General features: G+C 44.9%; 1 protein-coding gene across 2 annotated transcripts in view; it reads left to right on the top strand.

The window, feature by feature from the left end:
- chodl (chondrolectin) overlaps window positions 1-17,187 on the top strand; it is a 77,345-nt gene that overhangs the window by 55,553 nt on the left and 4,605 nt on the right. The window contains exons 3-6 of one of the 2 annotated variants that reach the window (XM_028801285.2): window positions 1,804-1,961; window positions 4,381-4,428; window positions 8,796-8,882; window positions 11,620-11,716. In XM_028801285.2, coding sequence (XP_028657118.1) covers window positions 1,804-1,961; window positions 4,381-4,428; window positions 8,796-8,882; window positions 11,620-11,716 — 390 coding nt within the window. The remainder of the gene's footprint in view (window positions 1-1,803; window positions 1,962-4,380; window positions 4,429-8,795; window positions 8,883-11,619; window positions 11,717-17,187) is intronic. The other variant, XM_028801286.2, reaches the window with a different exon arrangement.

Raw genomic sequence — 17,187 nt, 5'->3', positions numbered from 1 at the left:
AGAAAAAAGTAAGTTTAAGGCTTCCACTCCTCCATGCAGAATTCTTTAAGCTGTGTGATATTTGAGAGGTATATTGTGTGCACAGCCTATTTCAAATCCCCTCGCAGCATTTCAAAGGGATTCAGATCTGGACTTTGCCATTCCTAAACCATTCATTTCTTTTTTTTCAGCCATTCTTTGGTATGTTCAGGGACACTGTAATGTTGTGTGGTCCACTTTCTGTTAAGCTTCAATCTTCTGACAGATGATCTAACAATATCCACAAGCCCTGCCAAACAAAGGAGAATTCATAGTGGATTCTATGATGGTGAACTGCAAAGGCCCTGATATAGCAAAGCAACCCTAAACCATAATATTGCTATGGTTGTTATGGTTGGAAAAAGTCGGGAGAAGCAGAAAACTATGTGAGGGTGGTGCAGGATATGTATGAGGACAGTGTGACTGAGGCTGGAATGACAGCCTGGTTCAAGGTGAATGTGGGGTTGCACCAAGGATTGGCCCTGAGCCCTTTCCTGTTTGCAATGGTGTTGAACAAGTTGACAGATGAGGTCAGACAGAAGTCTCCATGGATTATAATGTTGAATGTTGTACATTGTGATCTGTAGAGAGAGTAAACAGCAGGTTGAGGCAAACCTGGAGGTACGCACTGGAGAAAAGAGGAAAGAGAGTCATTTGGAGTAAGATGGAGTACATGTGCGTAAATGAGACGGAAAGTGGTGGAAGGGTGCGACTGCAAGAAGCAGAGGTCGTAAATGTAGACAAATTTAAATACTTGGGTTCAACAGTCCAAAGCAACAGAGAGTGCAGCAGAGAATTGTAGAAAAGAGTGTAGGCAGGGTGGACTGTGTGGACTACAAGAGTGAAAGGGAAGGTCAATAAAACAACAGTGAGACCAGGTTTGGAGATGGTGACACTGTTGAAAAGACAGGAGGCAGAGTTGAAGGTGCTACATTTTTTGCTCAGAGTAATGAGGATAAACAGGATTAGAACTGAGAATATTAGGGGAACAACACAGGTACAACAGTCTGGTGACCAAGTAAGAGAGGCTAGAGTGCAATGGTTTGGGTATGTGCAGAGGAGGGATTCATCAGGAAAAGCATGTTGAGGATGGAACCGAAAGGCAAGAGGAAAAGAGGAAGGCCAAAGAGGAGGTTTATGGATGTGGTGAGAGAGGACATGAAAGCAGTCTGTGTGGCAGAAAATGATACAAAAGACAGGGATAGATGGAGATGAATGATCTGCTGCGGTGATCGCTAAATGGGGGCAGCTGAAAGAAGAAGAAGCTGTGGTTGATATTAAGTTTTTGTTGTAAAAAGCTGTTTTCTGTTTTCAACAAACATCTTCTTGTTCTGTGGCCAAATAACTCTATCTTTGCCTCATCTGTGTTATTGACTTTTTCCACAAGAAAAATCTGTGTTTATGTCTATTTAAATTATTTAATGGACTACAAAATGTTCGCTATATCACCTTTATGTACAGATACTGTTGAAATTAAGATAAAATATGTAAGAATATGTTCAAAGGTACTGTTTCACATGACAGTATATTACTTGTTTAGTACATGAACTGTATTTTTTTAGTTATGATGTATATTTCATGTGACATGTTTTTCAGTAGCTCATGTGTAATGATTTTTACTTAAGTTAGTGCAACATTTTTTTTTGCTGTAAACATTTTTAGAATATAATCTATATGCAGAAATTTCAATTTAAAAATGACTTGCATTTATCTAACAATTATAAAACATGTATTCATCTTAAAACTTAAGGTAACATATTTCAAGTGTTTATGTCTCCCCTGCAGAAACTGGTATTATGATGAGCCTTCCTGTGGTGGGGAAGCCTGCGTTGTGATGTACCATCAGCCAACTGCGCAGCATGGACTAGGCGGTCCTTACCTCTACCAGTGGAATGACGACCGATGCAACATGAAGCACAACTTTATTTGTAAATATGAACCAGGTATACATAAACTGCTGTATAATGGTGGGACTATATGCGTCACATTAATAAGATATTCAGAATTTCATTGAATATCAATAGGACAAGTTCTATTGGCCATTTTTTTTTATTCAAAAGTTGAAAACAGTCAGAGTTATGTCAAAACTAATTCTAACAGGATCAAATTTCTCATCAAAAGCAAGATATTTATGCAATTTGTTTTTAGGATTTAGACAAAAGATTTTGTGAAAATAACATGACACAATCTTTAACTATAACTGAGCAATGACATTTCATGCTGGAACAATCGACAATCGTATAGTAGCAATCATTTTCATTACTATTTAAAACAGACCTGCAGCCAAGAAAAATGAGTGCAGAACTGTGATGCTTGAGATGAAATTCCAATCCAACATGTCAGCAAGGTGACATCACCATCTTAATGATAAAAATAAATAAATAACAGAAAAGAAGAATATTTGTATTCAGAAATAATCAAGAACAATAGATAGCAAAAGACTACTACGAATCATGACGTATGCTGTTATTTATAGCTGTCATTTGAAAAGGCTACACATTTTTATGTTCATGATGATACCATTCAGCTGTATTCATGGAGACACTCAAGTAAAAGTACTTCTACTGCTTCATTAATTAGTTGCTTTGGAGAAATGAGAAACTGCTGAATGAAAAGTATTTACCTTTAAATATATAGAAAGAATGGGCGGCACGGTGGCGCAGTGGGTAGCGCTGCTGCCTCGCAGTTGGGACACCTGGGGACCTGGGTTCGATTCCCGGGTCCTCCCTGCGTGGAGTTTGCATGTTCTCCCCGTGTCTGCGTGGGTTTCCTCCGGGCGCTCCGGTTTCCTCCCACAGTCCAAAGACATGCAGGTTAGGTGGATTGGCGATTCTAAATTGGCCCTAGTGTGTGCTTGGTGTGTGGGTGTGTTTGTGTGTGTCCTGCGGTGGGTTGGCACCCTGCCCAGGATTGGTTCCCTGCCTTGTGCCCTGTGTTGGCTGGGATTGGCTCCAGCAGACCCCCGTGACCCTGTGTTCGGATTCAGCGGGTTGGGAAATGGATGGATGGATGGATGGATGGATATATAGAAAGAATGATTTTCCTTTAGTGAGTGGAAATTTTGCAAATAGATAGCACTGATTACTCCTGAAAGACTTTAACTTTACTTCAGCACGTGATATCCTTGGTGTGATTTCAGGTTTATTCAACACATTTCTGTTCTGCTTAAGTTTTTTTTTTTTTTCATCTTATACATATTTCAAAAGTATGGCATTTTTAACATGCAGGATTGAGAAATGTTGATTAGCCTGTCAAAATTATTCAGTTTTTAATCTATAGTTAAAAATCATCCATTTCTTCACCTGACAGAACTTTTTAATGGCCTATACTTTAAACTTTTTATGCTCACAGTGAGAAAACCAAGACTGTAAAAACACATTCCACCTCAGCTTTTGCTAAACAAATTTCTTTTTTCTCAGTTTTGGATCCTACCTGCAAATGGCACTAATAAACACCAGGGTCAATTAGCCACATCTTTCAGTTTTGTCCTCGGTTCAGTCTCCACTGGGTATCCATCAGAACTGCGCTGTCAGAGATCTGATGCACATCGAATGACTAACATCCTCTAATTGCTTATTTCACCCATCGCTAGTTGTACACAGCTCCTGATTGATCACTACAATGCCGTTGCTTTTGTTACTTTAGTATCTCACTGCTTGGTCTTTCTCCAATGGAAGAACCCGGTACCACTTTCTATTTCACAATGGCTCATAAATGTATTATAATATCTAAAAAATGAAGGTCAATGAATGGAGACTTTATAAAGTATTTCAATCTTTCCTTGGAAACTGCTCTTCTTTTTTGACCCCCAGTGCAATCTTAGACCTCCCTCTTCAACTCCTAATATATTTTTAGTGGGAAATAATAGTAGGTGATATTGCATTTTGTTGATATTTTTATTTTATTTACTGCCTAAATGTTTTGTCACTTCATTCATGATGCCATTCCATGTTCATGTCATGCTGGTTTCTAGTAATGCTTTCCTCTTGCAGCGCTTCTTCTGCGGAGAATGCGTCAGTTGGTAACGAGTTAAATCCCACCTTATTTAAGTGTGAAGAGTTGCCGACTCTCTTCTTCTGATTCCTGAATTAAGTACTCACAATTATAATTTTTATAATTGTAATGCACATAAATCTGGCTACATTCTCTTATTTTGCAAACACCTATTCTGTTCATTTTAAATTGTAGAAAATAATGTAAGATGCTTATTTATACTGTTACTTTTTACAAATTATTTTCTGTGGCTATACTTTCTACAGTGAAGTAGAACTACCTTGAGGTGTCCTTTATGGTCTTCAGACTTAGTCAGCCAGCCTAAAAATGCTTACCAACTTATTAACTAAAATTTATTTTTCTATAAAGAGAGCGTCTTGGAGAAAGAATTAGGAGACAGAGCCGAGCCAGAATATGGTAAGATTTCATGATGGGAGTATTTAGTGGTCTTTTTTCATGAAACACAGATATAGTATAAACATAAAAACACTAAACTTTGTGAATGTCTAGTTTTCATTTTTTTTATTGTCATATATGGAGTACATAGGAAAACTGAAAGGAAAAGTATATCCTAGTTACTGTACATCTTAGAAATGAATGCAAGTGAACTCATCATTTTAAAAAATACACTTCAGCCTTTTTTTAGAAGGAAGAGTCAAATGCACTTGTACAAATAAAGGCACCAAAGAGGTTCTTCTGAGCCATGCCAAAAGAACAATCCACCTCAATTTTCCAGAAAGAATCTTGATTTATTTAGATCTGCGACAGGTTCTGTAAATAGCAATGAGTAGATGATAACAGATTTGTGAAAGAGCAATGAGTTCCTGATTTTAAAAGGACCATTGCTGCATACAATAATACCAGCTTTGTTTATATAAAGTGACTTACAACATTTGTGATACAATTCATTTGGGGCACAGGCTCACAAAGTGACTTGCTCAGGGTCAGTGGTGGGATTTAAAACCACAGCCTCAAAGTTTGAAGTCCAAAGCCTTAACCACTGCACCACACTGCCAGCCTGCTTGAACACAGGTTTTCTTGATCTTCTGTATTCTGATCTGTTGTATTCTAGGTATCCTACTATACATTAAAGGGTTCTGTTTTGTCCAAATATTAGGAGGCTGTTTAAAGCCCAAAGAACCACATTCATATTCAAAGAACCCTTTCCAGATGGATTTTTTTTTTTGTCAAGCAGTGATTCTACGTGGAACAACAAAACCCAGTGAAGTGCCATTCCAGAACCAGTATTTTTAAGAGTGTATTCATTTTTACAAACTGTAGCAGCCAAACCAAATAACATTTGGTGCTGCACCTAGAAATTTCACCAATTTAATATTGAATATATAATTTTATGAAAAAAGCAACAAACAAAACCTCCTATGATGAAAAACAATTTTGGACGGCGTTTTCCCTTGCCCGGACACGGGTCACCGGGGCCCCACTCTGGAGCCAGGCCTGGAGGTGGGGCTCGATGGCGAGCGCCTGGTGGCCGGGCCTGCACCCATGGGGCTCGGCCGGGCACAGCCCGAAGAGGCAACGTGGGTCCCCCTTCCCATGGGCTCACCACCTATGGGAGGGGCCAAGGAGGTCAGGTGCAGTGTGAGTTGGGTGGTGGCCGAAGGCGGGGACCTTGGCGGTCCGATCCTCGGCTACAGAAGCTGGCTCTTGGGACGTGGAATGTCACCTCTCTGAAGGGGAAGGAGCCTGAGCTAGTGCGCGAAGTTGAGAGGTTCCGGCTAGATATAGTCGGACTCACCTCGACGCACAGCTTGGACTCTGGAACCAATCTCCTTGAGAGGGGCTGGACTCTGTACCACTCTGGAGTTGCCCCCGGTGAGAGGCGCCGAGCGGGTGTGGGTATACTTATTGCCCCCCAACTTGGAGCCTGTACATTGGGGTTTACCCCGGTGGACGAGAGGGTAGCCTCCCTTCGCCTTCGGGTGGGGGGACGGGTCCTAACTGTTGTTTGTGCGTATGCACCGAACAGCAGTTCGGAGTACCCACCCTTTTTGGAGTCCCTGGAGGGGGTGCTAGAGGGCATACCTTCTGGGGACTCCGTCGTTCTGCTGGGAGACTTCAATGCTCACGTGGGCAATGACAGTGAGACATGGAAGGGTGTGATTGGGAGGAATGGCCCCCCCGATCTGAACCCGAGCGGTGTTTTGTTATTGGACTTCTGTGCTCGTCACGGATTGTCCATAACGAACACCATGTTCAAGCATAGGGGTGTTCATATGTGCACTTGGCCCCAGGACATCCTAGGCCTCAGTTCGATGATCAACTTTGTGGTCGTGTCATCGGATTTGCGGCCACATGTCTTGGACACTTGGGTGAAGAGAGGGGCGGAGCTGTCAACTAATCACCACCTGGTGGTGAGTTGGCTTTGATGGTGGGGGAGGATGCCAGGCAGGCCTGGTAGGCCCAAACGTGTTGTGAGGGTCTGCTGGGAACGTCTGGCAGAGCCCCCTGTCAGAAGTAGCTTCAACTCCCACCTCCGGCAGAACTTCGACCACATCCCGAGGGAGGTGGGGGACATTGAGTCCGAATGGGCCATGTTCCGTGCCTCTATTGTTGAGGCAGCTGACCAGAGCTGTGGCCGTAAGGTGGTCGGTGCCTGTCGTGGCGGCAATCCCCGAACCCGTTGGTGGACACCGGCGGTGAAGAATGCCGTCAAGTTGAAGAAGGAGTCCTACAGGACCCTTTTGTCCTGTGGGACCCTGGAGGCAGCTGATAGGTACCGGCAGGCCAAGCGGAATGCGGCTTTGGTGGTTGCTGAGGCAAAAACTTGGGCGTGGGAGGAGTTTGGGGAGGCCATGGAGAACGACTTTCGGACAGCTTCGAGGGGATTCTGGTCCACCATCCGGCGTCTCAGGAAGGGGAAGCAGTGCAGTGTCAACACTGTATATGGTGGGGATGGTGCGCTGCTGAACTCGACTCGGGACGTTGTGGGTCGGTGGGGGGAGTACTTCGAAGACCTCCTCAATCCCATTAACATGCCTTCCAATGAGGAAGCAGAGCCTGGGGACTCAGAGGTGGGCTCCCCCATCTCTGGGACTGAGGTCACCGAGGTGGTCAAAAAACTCCTTGGTGGCAGGGCCCCGGGGGTGGATGAGATATGCCCGGAGTTCCTTAAGGCTCTGGATGTTGTAGGACTGTCTTGGTTGACACGCCTCTGCAACATCGCATGGACATCAGGGACAGTGCCTCTGGATTGGCAGACCGGGGTGGTGGTCCCCCTCTTTAAGAAGGGGGATCGGAGGGTGTGTTCCAACTACAGAGGGATCACACTCCTCAGCCTCCCTGGAAAAGTCTATTCAGGGGTCCTGGAGAGGAGGGTCCGTCGGATAGTCGAGCCTCGGATTCAGGAGGAACAGTGTGGTTTTCGTCCTGGTCGCGGAACAGTGGACCAGCTCTATACCCTTAGCAGGGTCCTGGAGGGTGCATGGGAGTTTGCCCAACCAGTCTACATGTGTTTTGTGGACTTGGAAAAGGCATTCGACCGTGTCCCTCGGGGAATCCTGTGGGGGGTACTCCGAGAGTATGGGGTACCGGCCCACTGATAAGGGCTGTTCGGTCCCTGTACGATCGGTGCCAGAGCTTGGTCCGCATTGCCGGCAGTAAGTCGAACCCATTTCCAGTGAGAGTTGGACTCCGCCAGGGCTGCCCTTTGTCACCGATTCTGTTCATAACTTTTATGGACAGAATTTCTAGGCACAGCCAGGGCGTTGAGGGGGTCCGGTTTGGTGGGCTCAGGATTGGGTCACTGCTTTTTGCAGACGATGTTGTCCTGTTTGCTTCATCAGTCCGTGATCTTCAGCTCTCTCTGGATTGGTTCACAGCCGAGTGTGAAGCGGCTGGGATGAGAATCAGCACCTCCAAATCCGAGACTATGGTCCTCAGCCGGAAAAGGGTGGAGTGCCCTCTCAGGGTTGGTAGCGAGATCCTGCCCCAAGTGGAGGAGTTCAAGTATCTCGGGGTCTTGTTCACGAGTGAGGGAAGAATGGAGCGTGAGATCGACAGGCGGATCGGTGCGGCATCCGCAGTAATGCGGGCACTGCATCGGTCTGTCGTGGTGAAAAAGGAGCTGAGCCGCAAGGCGAAGCTCTCAATTTACCAGTCGATCTATGTTCCTACCCTCACCTATGGTCATGAACTATGGGTAGTGACCGAAAGAACGAGATCGCGAATACAAACGGCTGAAATGAGTTTCCTCCGCAGGGTGTCTGGGCTTTCCCTTAAAGATAGCGTGAGAAGCTCAGTCATCCGGGAGGGGCTCAGAGTAGAGCTGCTGCTCCTCCGCATCGAGAGGAGTCAGATGAGGTGGCTCGGGCATCTGATCAGGATGCCTCCTGGACGCCTCCCTGGTGAGGTGTTCCTGGCACGTCCAATCGGGAGGAGGCCTCGGGGAAGACCCAGGACACGTTAGAGGGACTATGTCTCTCGACTGGCCTGGGAACGCCTTGGGATTCTCCCGGAAGAGCTAGAAGAAGTGGCCGGGGAGAGGGAAGTCTGGGCATCTCTGCTCAAGCTGCTGCCCCCGCGACCCGACCTCGGATAAGCGGGAGACAATGGATGGATGGATGGATGAAAAAAGCAAGGTTATACCTTTCCATTAGTGCCACTAACTGCATAAAAAAAAGTAAATCATGAAGTAACTTTCAAAATTCAAGGAAAACATAAACATTGGAAAAATTATAGAAATCATCATTTATTTTGTGTATAATACCAAAATATTCTCGAATCTGGTTTGTAGTATTAAAAAAATCATTCCTTCTTTTTTGCAGAAATATCAACATCTCGAGAACCTACTCAACAAGATGAATCTGGCAAGATTGAGGAGGATGCGCAGGTGGTGGCAGCAAAATCCTCTGGTAAATTTTCAGCTTTACAATTACAGTATCTGGGGTATGAAGATATGAAACTTAACATATTACCTTTATTGGCAGTATTTATTTGAATAAAGGACAGCTAATAAAAAAATCAGTATTGTTTCTGATCTTAAATATCTACAAGAGGGTGATTCAAAACATTTATTTAGTTATATTCTGAGCTGATTGAATACTCTTCTCAGTTATATTTGAGGTCGAAAAATCAGTGCAGTCCCCTTTACAATAAAATTATTGCGTATAAGCAATTTTATGGGAATGACCTGTGCTTTATTTGTAAATAGGATTATATCTAGAGGATTAGGTACTTAACCTCAGCCGCTAAAAAAATAACATCAATAATTTTGTGAATTTTTAGAGAGATAACATCAATAATTCAGTGGGCATTTGGTTTCTTTCTCTAAGACTGGGTCATGTCTATATTAATAGACACAATTTGTATAGGTATAACATCTGAAAATGATAGGATTCTGTTTCAAAATTGTGTTTTTCTTTGTTCCAAAGTACAAGAAATAATATTCATAAAAACTATTTACCTACATAAATAGTTTTTGAGGACATATTTATCCATTTTTCTGTTTTTTAAAGATATTTCCACAAGCGATTGGGCTCCCCCTATGCCAGCAAGTCTCACACAGGAACCAAACATTGACAGGAAAAGAATTCATCACAAATCCTACTAACAATAGACAAAACAGTTAAACTAATAGAACAATTTGAAAATGGACTAGGACTCCTCAGAGGAAACCACTGGAGCCACGTGAAAAATATTCAAATATCACAAAAGGGCTGTGATATAGTGGATCCGTGATTCAGAAGGGTAAAAGGGTGGCTGATTTTTAATAAATAAATAATTGAATGGCTGGCTCAATCTTCGTGGGTGTCCATGCGAGTGGAAGGTCGATGAAGTAATTGAGGCGAGATGCACCTGTGCGTGAGGGTACAGTCTATTCTGCAGTTTGCGACTGAGGCACTGCATCCACTGAGGCAGATAAAAAGAGAGTCGGTGCAGTAATGAGGGATTAGGAAAAAAGAATCGGCAAAAGAAAGGAGGAAAAATAGACTGGCCAGAGACAGAACAAGAAGTCGAGTGAGAGATGGAGGTTAAATGGAAAGAAGACAGAGACACAAAGAGAGAGACCAAGAGTGCCTGTGTTGCAGGGTGTGAGAGGCAGGTGGTCTGGAGTGAATTTCATGGCTGCAGGAGCCTGAAGATGAAGAAAGAATGCTCCTTCTGAGTGATTGCCGGGTGTAGGAGTGGCCCAATTGACTGGGTTTCCTGCAAGGGCCGAATGTGAGCGGCGGGAGAGGTGTGTGTGGCTTGACAGGTTACCCTGCGCATGCTCATTGGAAGGGTGGCAGGGAACAGAGACAGGTAATGAAGGTTGACTGCACCTGTCAATTGAGCATCTTCTCAGTTTCTAGATTCCATGTGAGATAAGCTGAGGAGACATCAGCTTTCAGAAGGTGGCATTGGGACATGTGGGTTTTAAGGAACAGTGGGCTGTCTCTGGTTTTAACATCCGGTTTTTACTGGATATTGATAGGATTATAGCTTTTGTTAGATTTTAATAAAAGCACTAGAGCACTTATACGCCTACCCCTTGCTGTGTGTCTTCATCTGCTGGCTCATCCTCGGGTATTGACGGTAGCATGTTCAAGATGCTCCCAGGATGCAACCAGTAGCATTTAGCCAACCTGCACCATGACAAGGTCATCTAGCCAAAAACCATGAACCACAAATCAAGACATGCATCATTAAACCACCTAGCTCTTTATAACTGCACAATTATCGATTATCAATGATGTATTTTCTGTTATGCACAATTTCTACTGGAATTTAATGACTTAACCCTGACATGTGTAAGGCCTATACTGTGTTTCTAATGTATTGATTCTTTGAGAACAATTTGCGTCAGGAGTAGAAAAGGAAAGGTCAAAAATAAAACAAATGATTGCACCATCAAGAAAAGAAATAATAGCTTTATTTAATTGATTAGGAAGCTACTTTTTTTTTAAAAAAGCAGAAAGAAACATGTCCATTAATTTCAACCCTGGTTGTAATGGAACAGTGGTCTTCAAAAAGTACCCCATCAAATGTTTGGTCTGCAGGAAGCAGCCTGCTATCCTTTCCCCCACCTTGAAGGAGCTCACCTCAGGCAAAAACCTTAACCAGATTTCTTTTTCTACAGTTATATTCTTGAATAAAAGTGCACTCGTTTTGTTATACTTGTACCTTTTGCAAAAGTGCTTATTTGATATTTGGACTTTAGTCTTCACACATTATACACTTCATGTCTGCATTTTGTCAATTATTACCAAAATATGAAAACTGTTTCTTTATTTATTTATGTGTTCAACAATTCCTGCCTCACATTTCATCTTACAATTTACAGAGATCGCTGTAGACACAGAACACACATGAAATGTATGTATTCCAAATGAAAGGAATGAAAAAACCTCTGATGAACTAGCAATCACACATTTGCGCACTGTTGGTCCTTACCTGACTGAAGCAATGCTCTGAAGTGAGCAAACCAGTGCTCCTCTCACCTCTCAATGTCTTCTATGTGATTTTTCTCTTTATAAAAACAAAAAATGTTTAATGTTCACTAGAGGCAATGTAAAAAAGTAGGCCTCTATGCAAACATATGAGTAAATCAAAGAAAAATATATTTATGCAGAATGTAATAGCTAAACACATATTTTATTCTTTTTTTAGGTCTTCTTCTTGTATATGTTATAATTCCAACAATACCATTATTGCTGTTAATACTTGTTGCTTCAGGAACCTGCTGTTTCCAGATGCTGACCAAAAAGTATGTTTATTTTTTATTGTTATAGGTCTGATAACTAGTATGGGCGAAGTGGTGGCTCCGAGGCTAGGGATCTGCCCTAGCAATCGGAAGGTTGCTGGTTTACATCCTACAAATACCAGAAGTGACTGTACTCTGTTGGGCCCTTGAGCAAGACTCTTAACCTGTAATTGCTTCTTCCGGGATATGATGTTAATCTGCATCTAGCCCTGCAAGCAGGTCCTCCAACATGCAGGGAAGACCTGGGGGTTTGTTGCAGGATTGGCACTCCAGGTCCTGTAAATTACCTCACACTGTTTCAGTGTGGTGCTGAGGTGTCAACCACATCCCAATCCAGGTGGTTCGTCTTGTGGTGGGTGTGGCAACGCGCTATTAGTGGATGCTCCCAATCTGATAACTAATAACATAATCCTAGCTAAAAAAAAATTTGGAGAAGCCAAAAATATTGGAATGCTTTACTGCTACAACTGTTAAGGAATAATATCAGCGAATCTTTATTTTTTTCTGTCATTAACCAAGTACATCATCACAGGGGTCATTACGAAACAAACAAGATGACACTGGGCTTAAAAGAACACTACACTACTGTTTAAAACTAGAATACAATTTGACATAAGAGTGTAGTACTGGAAAAAAACAGAAGTCGCTAATAAGGGATGAGTTTAGGAAGAGGCACTATTATGCCTGTTGTGAGTAAATCTCACTTTTGATGGGCTGACTCACAGACTAAGAAATTAAAAATATATAGAGGACTGGACGTATGAAAAGTCAAAAGAACAGGCTAAGGTAAGAACTTAGATGCACCATCATAAAACACAATATGCAATGAATGTGTTTAACAAAGCAAATGCCCTGACTCTCTAAGATTCCCTCTCCTATCTTGCTATAAAGTTGCTCCTAATATTGAAAGAATGCAGAAAGTTACACAAAGAACAATCTCACCTTAAACAATCTTAAAGTGTCACCAGATAATAAAGTTATAAATCTCATTGTATGTGGCAAATTCATAATAACAAGGGCACAATGTGAAAAGTGGCTTCTGCTGCTAGAAAATTAAACAAAATCATTGAGAATCAAAATGAAACCCAATATGGCAGTGCAATATCACAATCAACAAAATGAAAAATACTTTTCACAACATTAACATTAAATTATTATTAAAACATAATGCATGCATAATGTTCTTTAATGTTCAAAAACGATAAAATGACTGAGCTCTTTTCCCAAGGCGCAGTCTCCAGATGCACACGTTGGTCCCCTCAGAGTTTTTCATCTTTAAACATTACCCAGGAATGACTCTGGGAACCATAACCTTGCCAGTGTACTAAATAAATCACTGCTGATACATGATGTTGTGAATCCAATTTTTTCTTATATCATTCTTCTGTTTTTCTTCAACCTCTACAGGTAGAACAGGACTAGCTCTCCTCACCAATGGAGTAGAAAACACTGATTTTAATCTCAATGCATGAAATATAAGATGAATCTTCTAGTGAGAAGGCAATGCCAAACACTAAGAACCAATATATTTCAGAGGTAGTTTCTGAGATCTTACCATTAGGTTGATGTTTTGCATGACATGCCACTCCCTCTGTCCTACCTTACACTCTGGGGCCGGTCTCTTCTTGTGGTCCACACACCACTGGGCAGAGGATGCCACTGTCGTTAGGTTTACCACAATCATCTTTAACCTGGTAAATACTCTGTCAGACTAGGAATGGATTAATCTGATGATGGTATTCCTAGTCAGTATTATCGTTAGAAATTATACATTTTTCGTACAGATCAAAATAGAACATCTATTTAATGATATATGGAATGTAGGGTTATCGTGGTGGAGGGGTTTGCGTGTCCCAACGATCCTAGGAGCTCTGTTGTCCGGGGCTTTATGCCCCTGGTAGGGCCACCTAAGGCAAACTGGTCCTAGGTGAGGGATGAGACAAAGAGCGGTTAAACAAAACCTCCTATGATGGAAAACAATTTTGGACGGCGTTTTCCCTTGCCCGGACGCGGGTCACCGGGGCCCAACTCTGGAGCCAGGCCTGGAGGTGGGGCTCGATGGCGAGCGCCTGGTGGCCGGGCCTACACCCATGGGGCTCGGCCGGGCACAGCCCGAAGAGGCAACGTGGGTCCCCCTTCCCATGGGCTCACCACCTATGGGAGGGGCCAAGGAGGTCGGGTGCAGTGTGAGTTGGGTGGTGGCCGAAGGCGGGGACCTTGGCGGTCCGATCCTTGGCTACAGAAGCTGGCTCTTGGGACGTGGAATGTCACCTCTCTGAAGGGGAAGGAGCCTGAGCTAGTGCGCGAAGTTGAGAGGTTCCGGCTAGATATAGTCAGACTCACCTCGACGCACAGCTTGGACTCTGGAACCAATCTCCTTGAGAGGGGCTGGACTCTCTACCACTCTGGAGTTGCCCCCGGTGAGAGGCGCCGAGCGGGTGTGGGTATACTTTTTGCCCCCCGACTTGGAGCCTGTACATTGGAGTTTACCCCGGTGGACGAGAGGGTAGCCTCCCTTCACCTTCGGGTGGGGGGACGGGTCCTAACTGTTGTTTGTGCGTATGCACCGAACAGCAGTTCAGAGTACCCACCCTTTTTGGAGTCCCTGGAGGGGGTGCTAGAGGGCATACCTTCTGGGGACTCCCTCGTTCTGCTGGGAGACTTCAATGCTCACGTGGGCAATGACAGTGAGACCTGGAAGGGCGTGATTAATAATAATAATAATACATTTTATTTATATAGCGCCTTTCCCATGCTCAAGGCACTTACAGAATAAATAAAGAACGGCAGAATATACAGTATATAGCATTGTACAAACCAGATAAATAAACAAAGAAGATTAAGACAGTAAATTCTGAAAAAAAAAAAAAAAAACAGACAACATAATTAATGGTCTCGCACACACATACAGGTTACATGAGCATCTTGACAGAGAAGTAAACTGAGAGAAAGGTAATAAAGTCAAGTCGAGCTAAAAGCCTTCCTGAACAGATGAGTTTTGAGTTGTTTTTTAAAAGAATTCATGGAGTCAGCTGACCTGATTAATTTTGGTAGGTCATTCCAGAGTCTGGGCGCTATACAGCTGAAGGCCCTGTCACCCATGGAGTGTAGATTAGTGACGGGCACAACAAGATTACCAGAATCAGAGGACCTTAGTGGGCGGGCAGGCACATAGTGATGGAGAAGGTCACTGATGTAGTTTGGTGCGAGGTTATTTAAAGCTTTGTAGGTTATTAGTAGGATTTTATATTCGATTCTGTAGGACACAGGGAGCCAGTGAAGGCGGAGCAGGATGGGTGTGATGTGCTCGCTGCTGCTGGCTCGAGTAAGGACTCTTGCAGCTGAGTTTTGAATAAGCTGGAGCTGTGATATAAGATTAGAAGGGGCACCTGCCAGTAGGGAATTACAATAATCGATGCGGGATGTGATAAAAGCATGGACAAGTTTCTCAGCATTAGAGAAGGAGAGGAAGGAGCGAACACGGGATATGTTACGGAGGTGAAAGTAAGAAAGTTTCTTAATGTGATTGGGAGGAATGGCCCCCCCGATCTGAACCCGAGCGGTGTTTTGTTATTGGACTTCTGTGCTCGTCACGGATTGTACATAACGAACACCATGTTCAAGCATAGGGGTGTTCATATGTGTACTTGGCACCAGGACACCCTAGGCCTCAGTTCGATGATCGACTTTGTGGTCGTGTCGTCGGACTTGCAGCCACATGTCTTGGACACTCGGGTGAAGAGAGGGGCGGAGCTGTCAACTGATCACCACCTGGTGGTGAGTGGGCTTCGATGGTGGGGGAGGATGCCGGTCAGGCGTGGTAGGCCCAAACGTGTTGTGAGGGTCTGCTGGGAACGTCTGGCAGAGCCCCCTGTCAGAAGTAGCTTCAACTCCCACCTCCGGCAGAACTTCGACCACATCCCGAGGGAGGTGGGGGACATTGAGTCCGAATGGGCAATGTTCCGTGCCTCTATTGTTGAGGCAGCTGACCGGAGCTGTGGCCGTAAGGTGGTCGGTGCCTGTCGTGGTGGCAATCCCCGAACCCGTTGGTGGACACCGGCGGTGAAGGATGCCGTCAAGCTGAAGAAGGAGTCCTACAGGACCCTTTTGTCCTGTGGGACCCTGGAGGCAGCTAATAGGTACCGGCAGGCCAAGCAGAATGCGGCTTTGGTGGTTGCTGAGGCAAAAACTCAGGCGTGGGAGGAGTTTGGGGAGGCCATGGAGAACGACTTTCGGACGGCTTCGAGGAGATTCTGGTCCACCATCCGGCGTCTCAGGAAGAGGAAGCAGTGCAGTGTCAACACTGTATATGGTGGGGATGGTGCGCTGCTGACCTCGACTCAGGACGTTGTGGGTCGGTGGGGGGAGTACTTCGAAGACCTCCTCAATCACATTAACATGCCTTCCAATGAGGAAGCAGAGCCTGGGGACTCAGAGGTGGGCTACCCCATCTCTGGGACTGAAGTCACCGAGGTGGTCAAAAAACTCCTTGGTGGCAGGGCCCCGGGGGGTGGATGAGATACGCCCGGAGTTCCTCAAGGCTCTGGATGTTGTAGGACTGTCTTGGTTGACACGCCTCTGCAACATCGCATGGACATCAGGGACAGTGCCTCTGGATTGGCAGACCGGGGTGGTAGTCCCCCTCTTTAAGAAGGGGGATCGGAGGGTGTGTTCCAACTACAGAGGGATCACACTCCTCAGCCTCCCTGGAAAAGTCTATTCAGGGGTCCTGGAGAGGAGGGTCCGTCAGATAGTCGAGCCTCGGATTCAGGAGGAACAGTGTGGTTTTCGTCCTGGTAGCGGAACAGTGGACCAGCTCTATACCCTTAGCAGGGTCCTGGAGGGTGCATGGGAGTTTGCCCAACCAGTCTACATGTGTTTTGTGGACTTGGAAAAGGCATTTGACCGTGCCCCTCGGGGAATCCTGTGGGGGGTACTCCGAGAGTATGGGGTACCGGCCCACTGATAAGGGCTGTTCGGTCCCTGTACGATCGGTGCCAGAGCCTGGTCCGCATTGCCGACAGTAAGTCGAACCCGTTTCCAGTGAGAGTTGGACTCCGCCAGGGCTGCCCTTTGTCACCGATTCTGTTCATAACTTTTATGGACAGAATTTCTAGGCGCAGCCAGGGCGTTGAGGGGGTCCGGTTTGGTGGGCTCAGGATTGGGTCACTGCTTTTTGCAGATGATGTTGTCCTGTTTGCTTCATCAGGCCGTGATCTTCAGCCCTCTCTGGATCGGTTCGCAGCCGAGTGTGAAGCGGCTGGGATGAGAATCAGCACCTCCAAATCCGAGACCATGGTCCTCAGCCGGAAAAGGGTGGAGTGCCCTCTCAGGGTTAGTAGCGAGATCCTGCCTCAAGTGGAGGAGTTCAAGTATCTCGGGATCTTGTTCACGAGTGAGGGAAGAATGGAGTGTGAGATCGACAGGCGGATCGGTGCGGCATCCGCAGTAATGCGGGCTCTGCATCGGTCTGT

Source organism: Erpetoichthys calabaricus, chromosome 4 (assembly GCF_900747795.2).
Source record: "Erpetoichthys calabaricus chromosome 4, fErpCal1.3, whole genome shotgun sequence".
NCBI lineage: Eukaryota > Metazoa > Chordata > Cladistia > Polypteriformes > Polypteridae > Erpetoichthys > Erpetoichthys calabaricus.
Note: the sequence above shows the minus strand (reverse complement) of the source record. Positions and strands in the feature narration are given on the sequence as shown.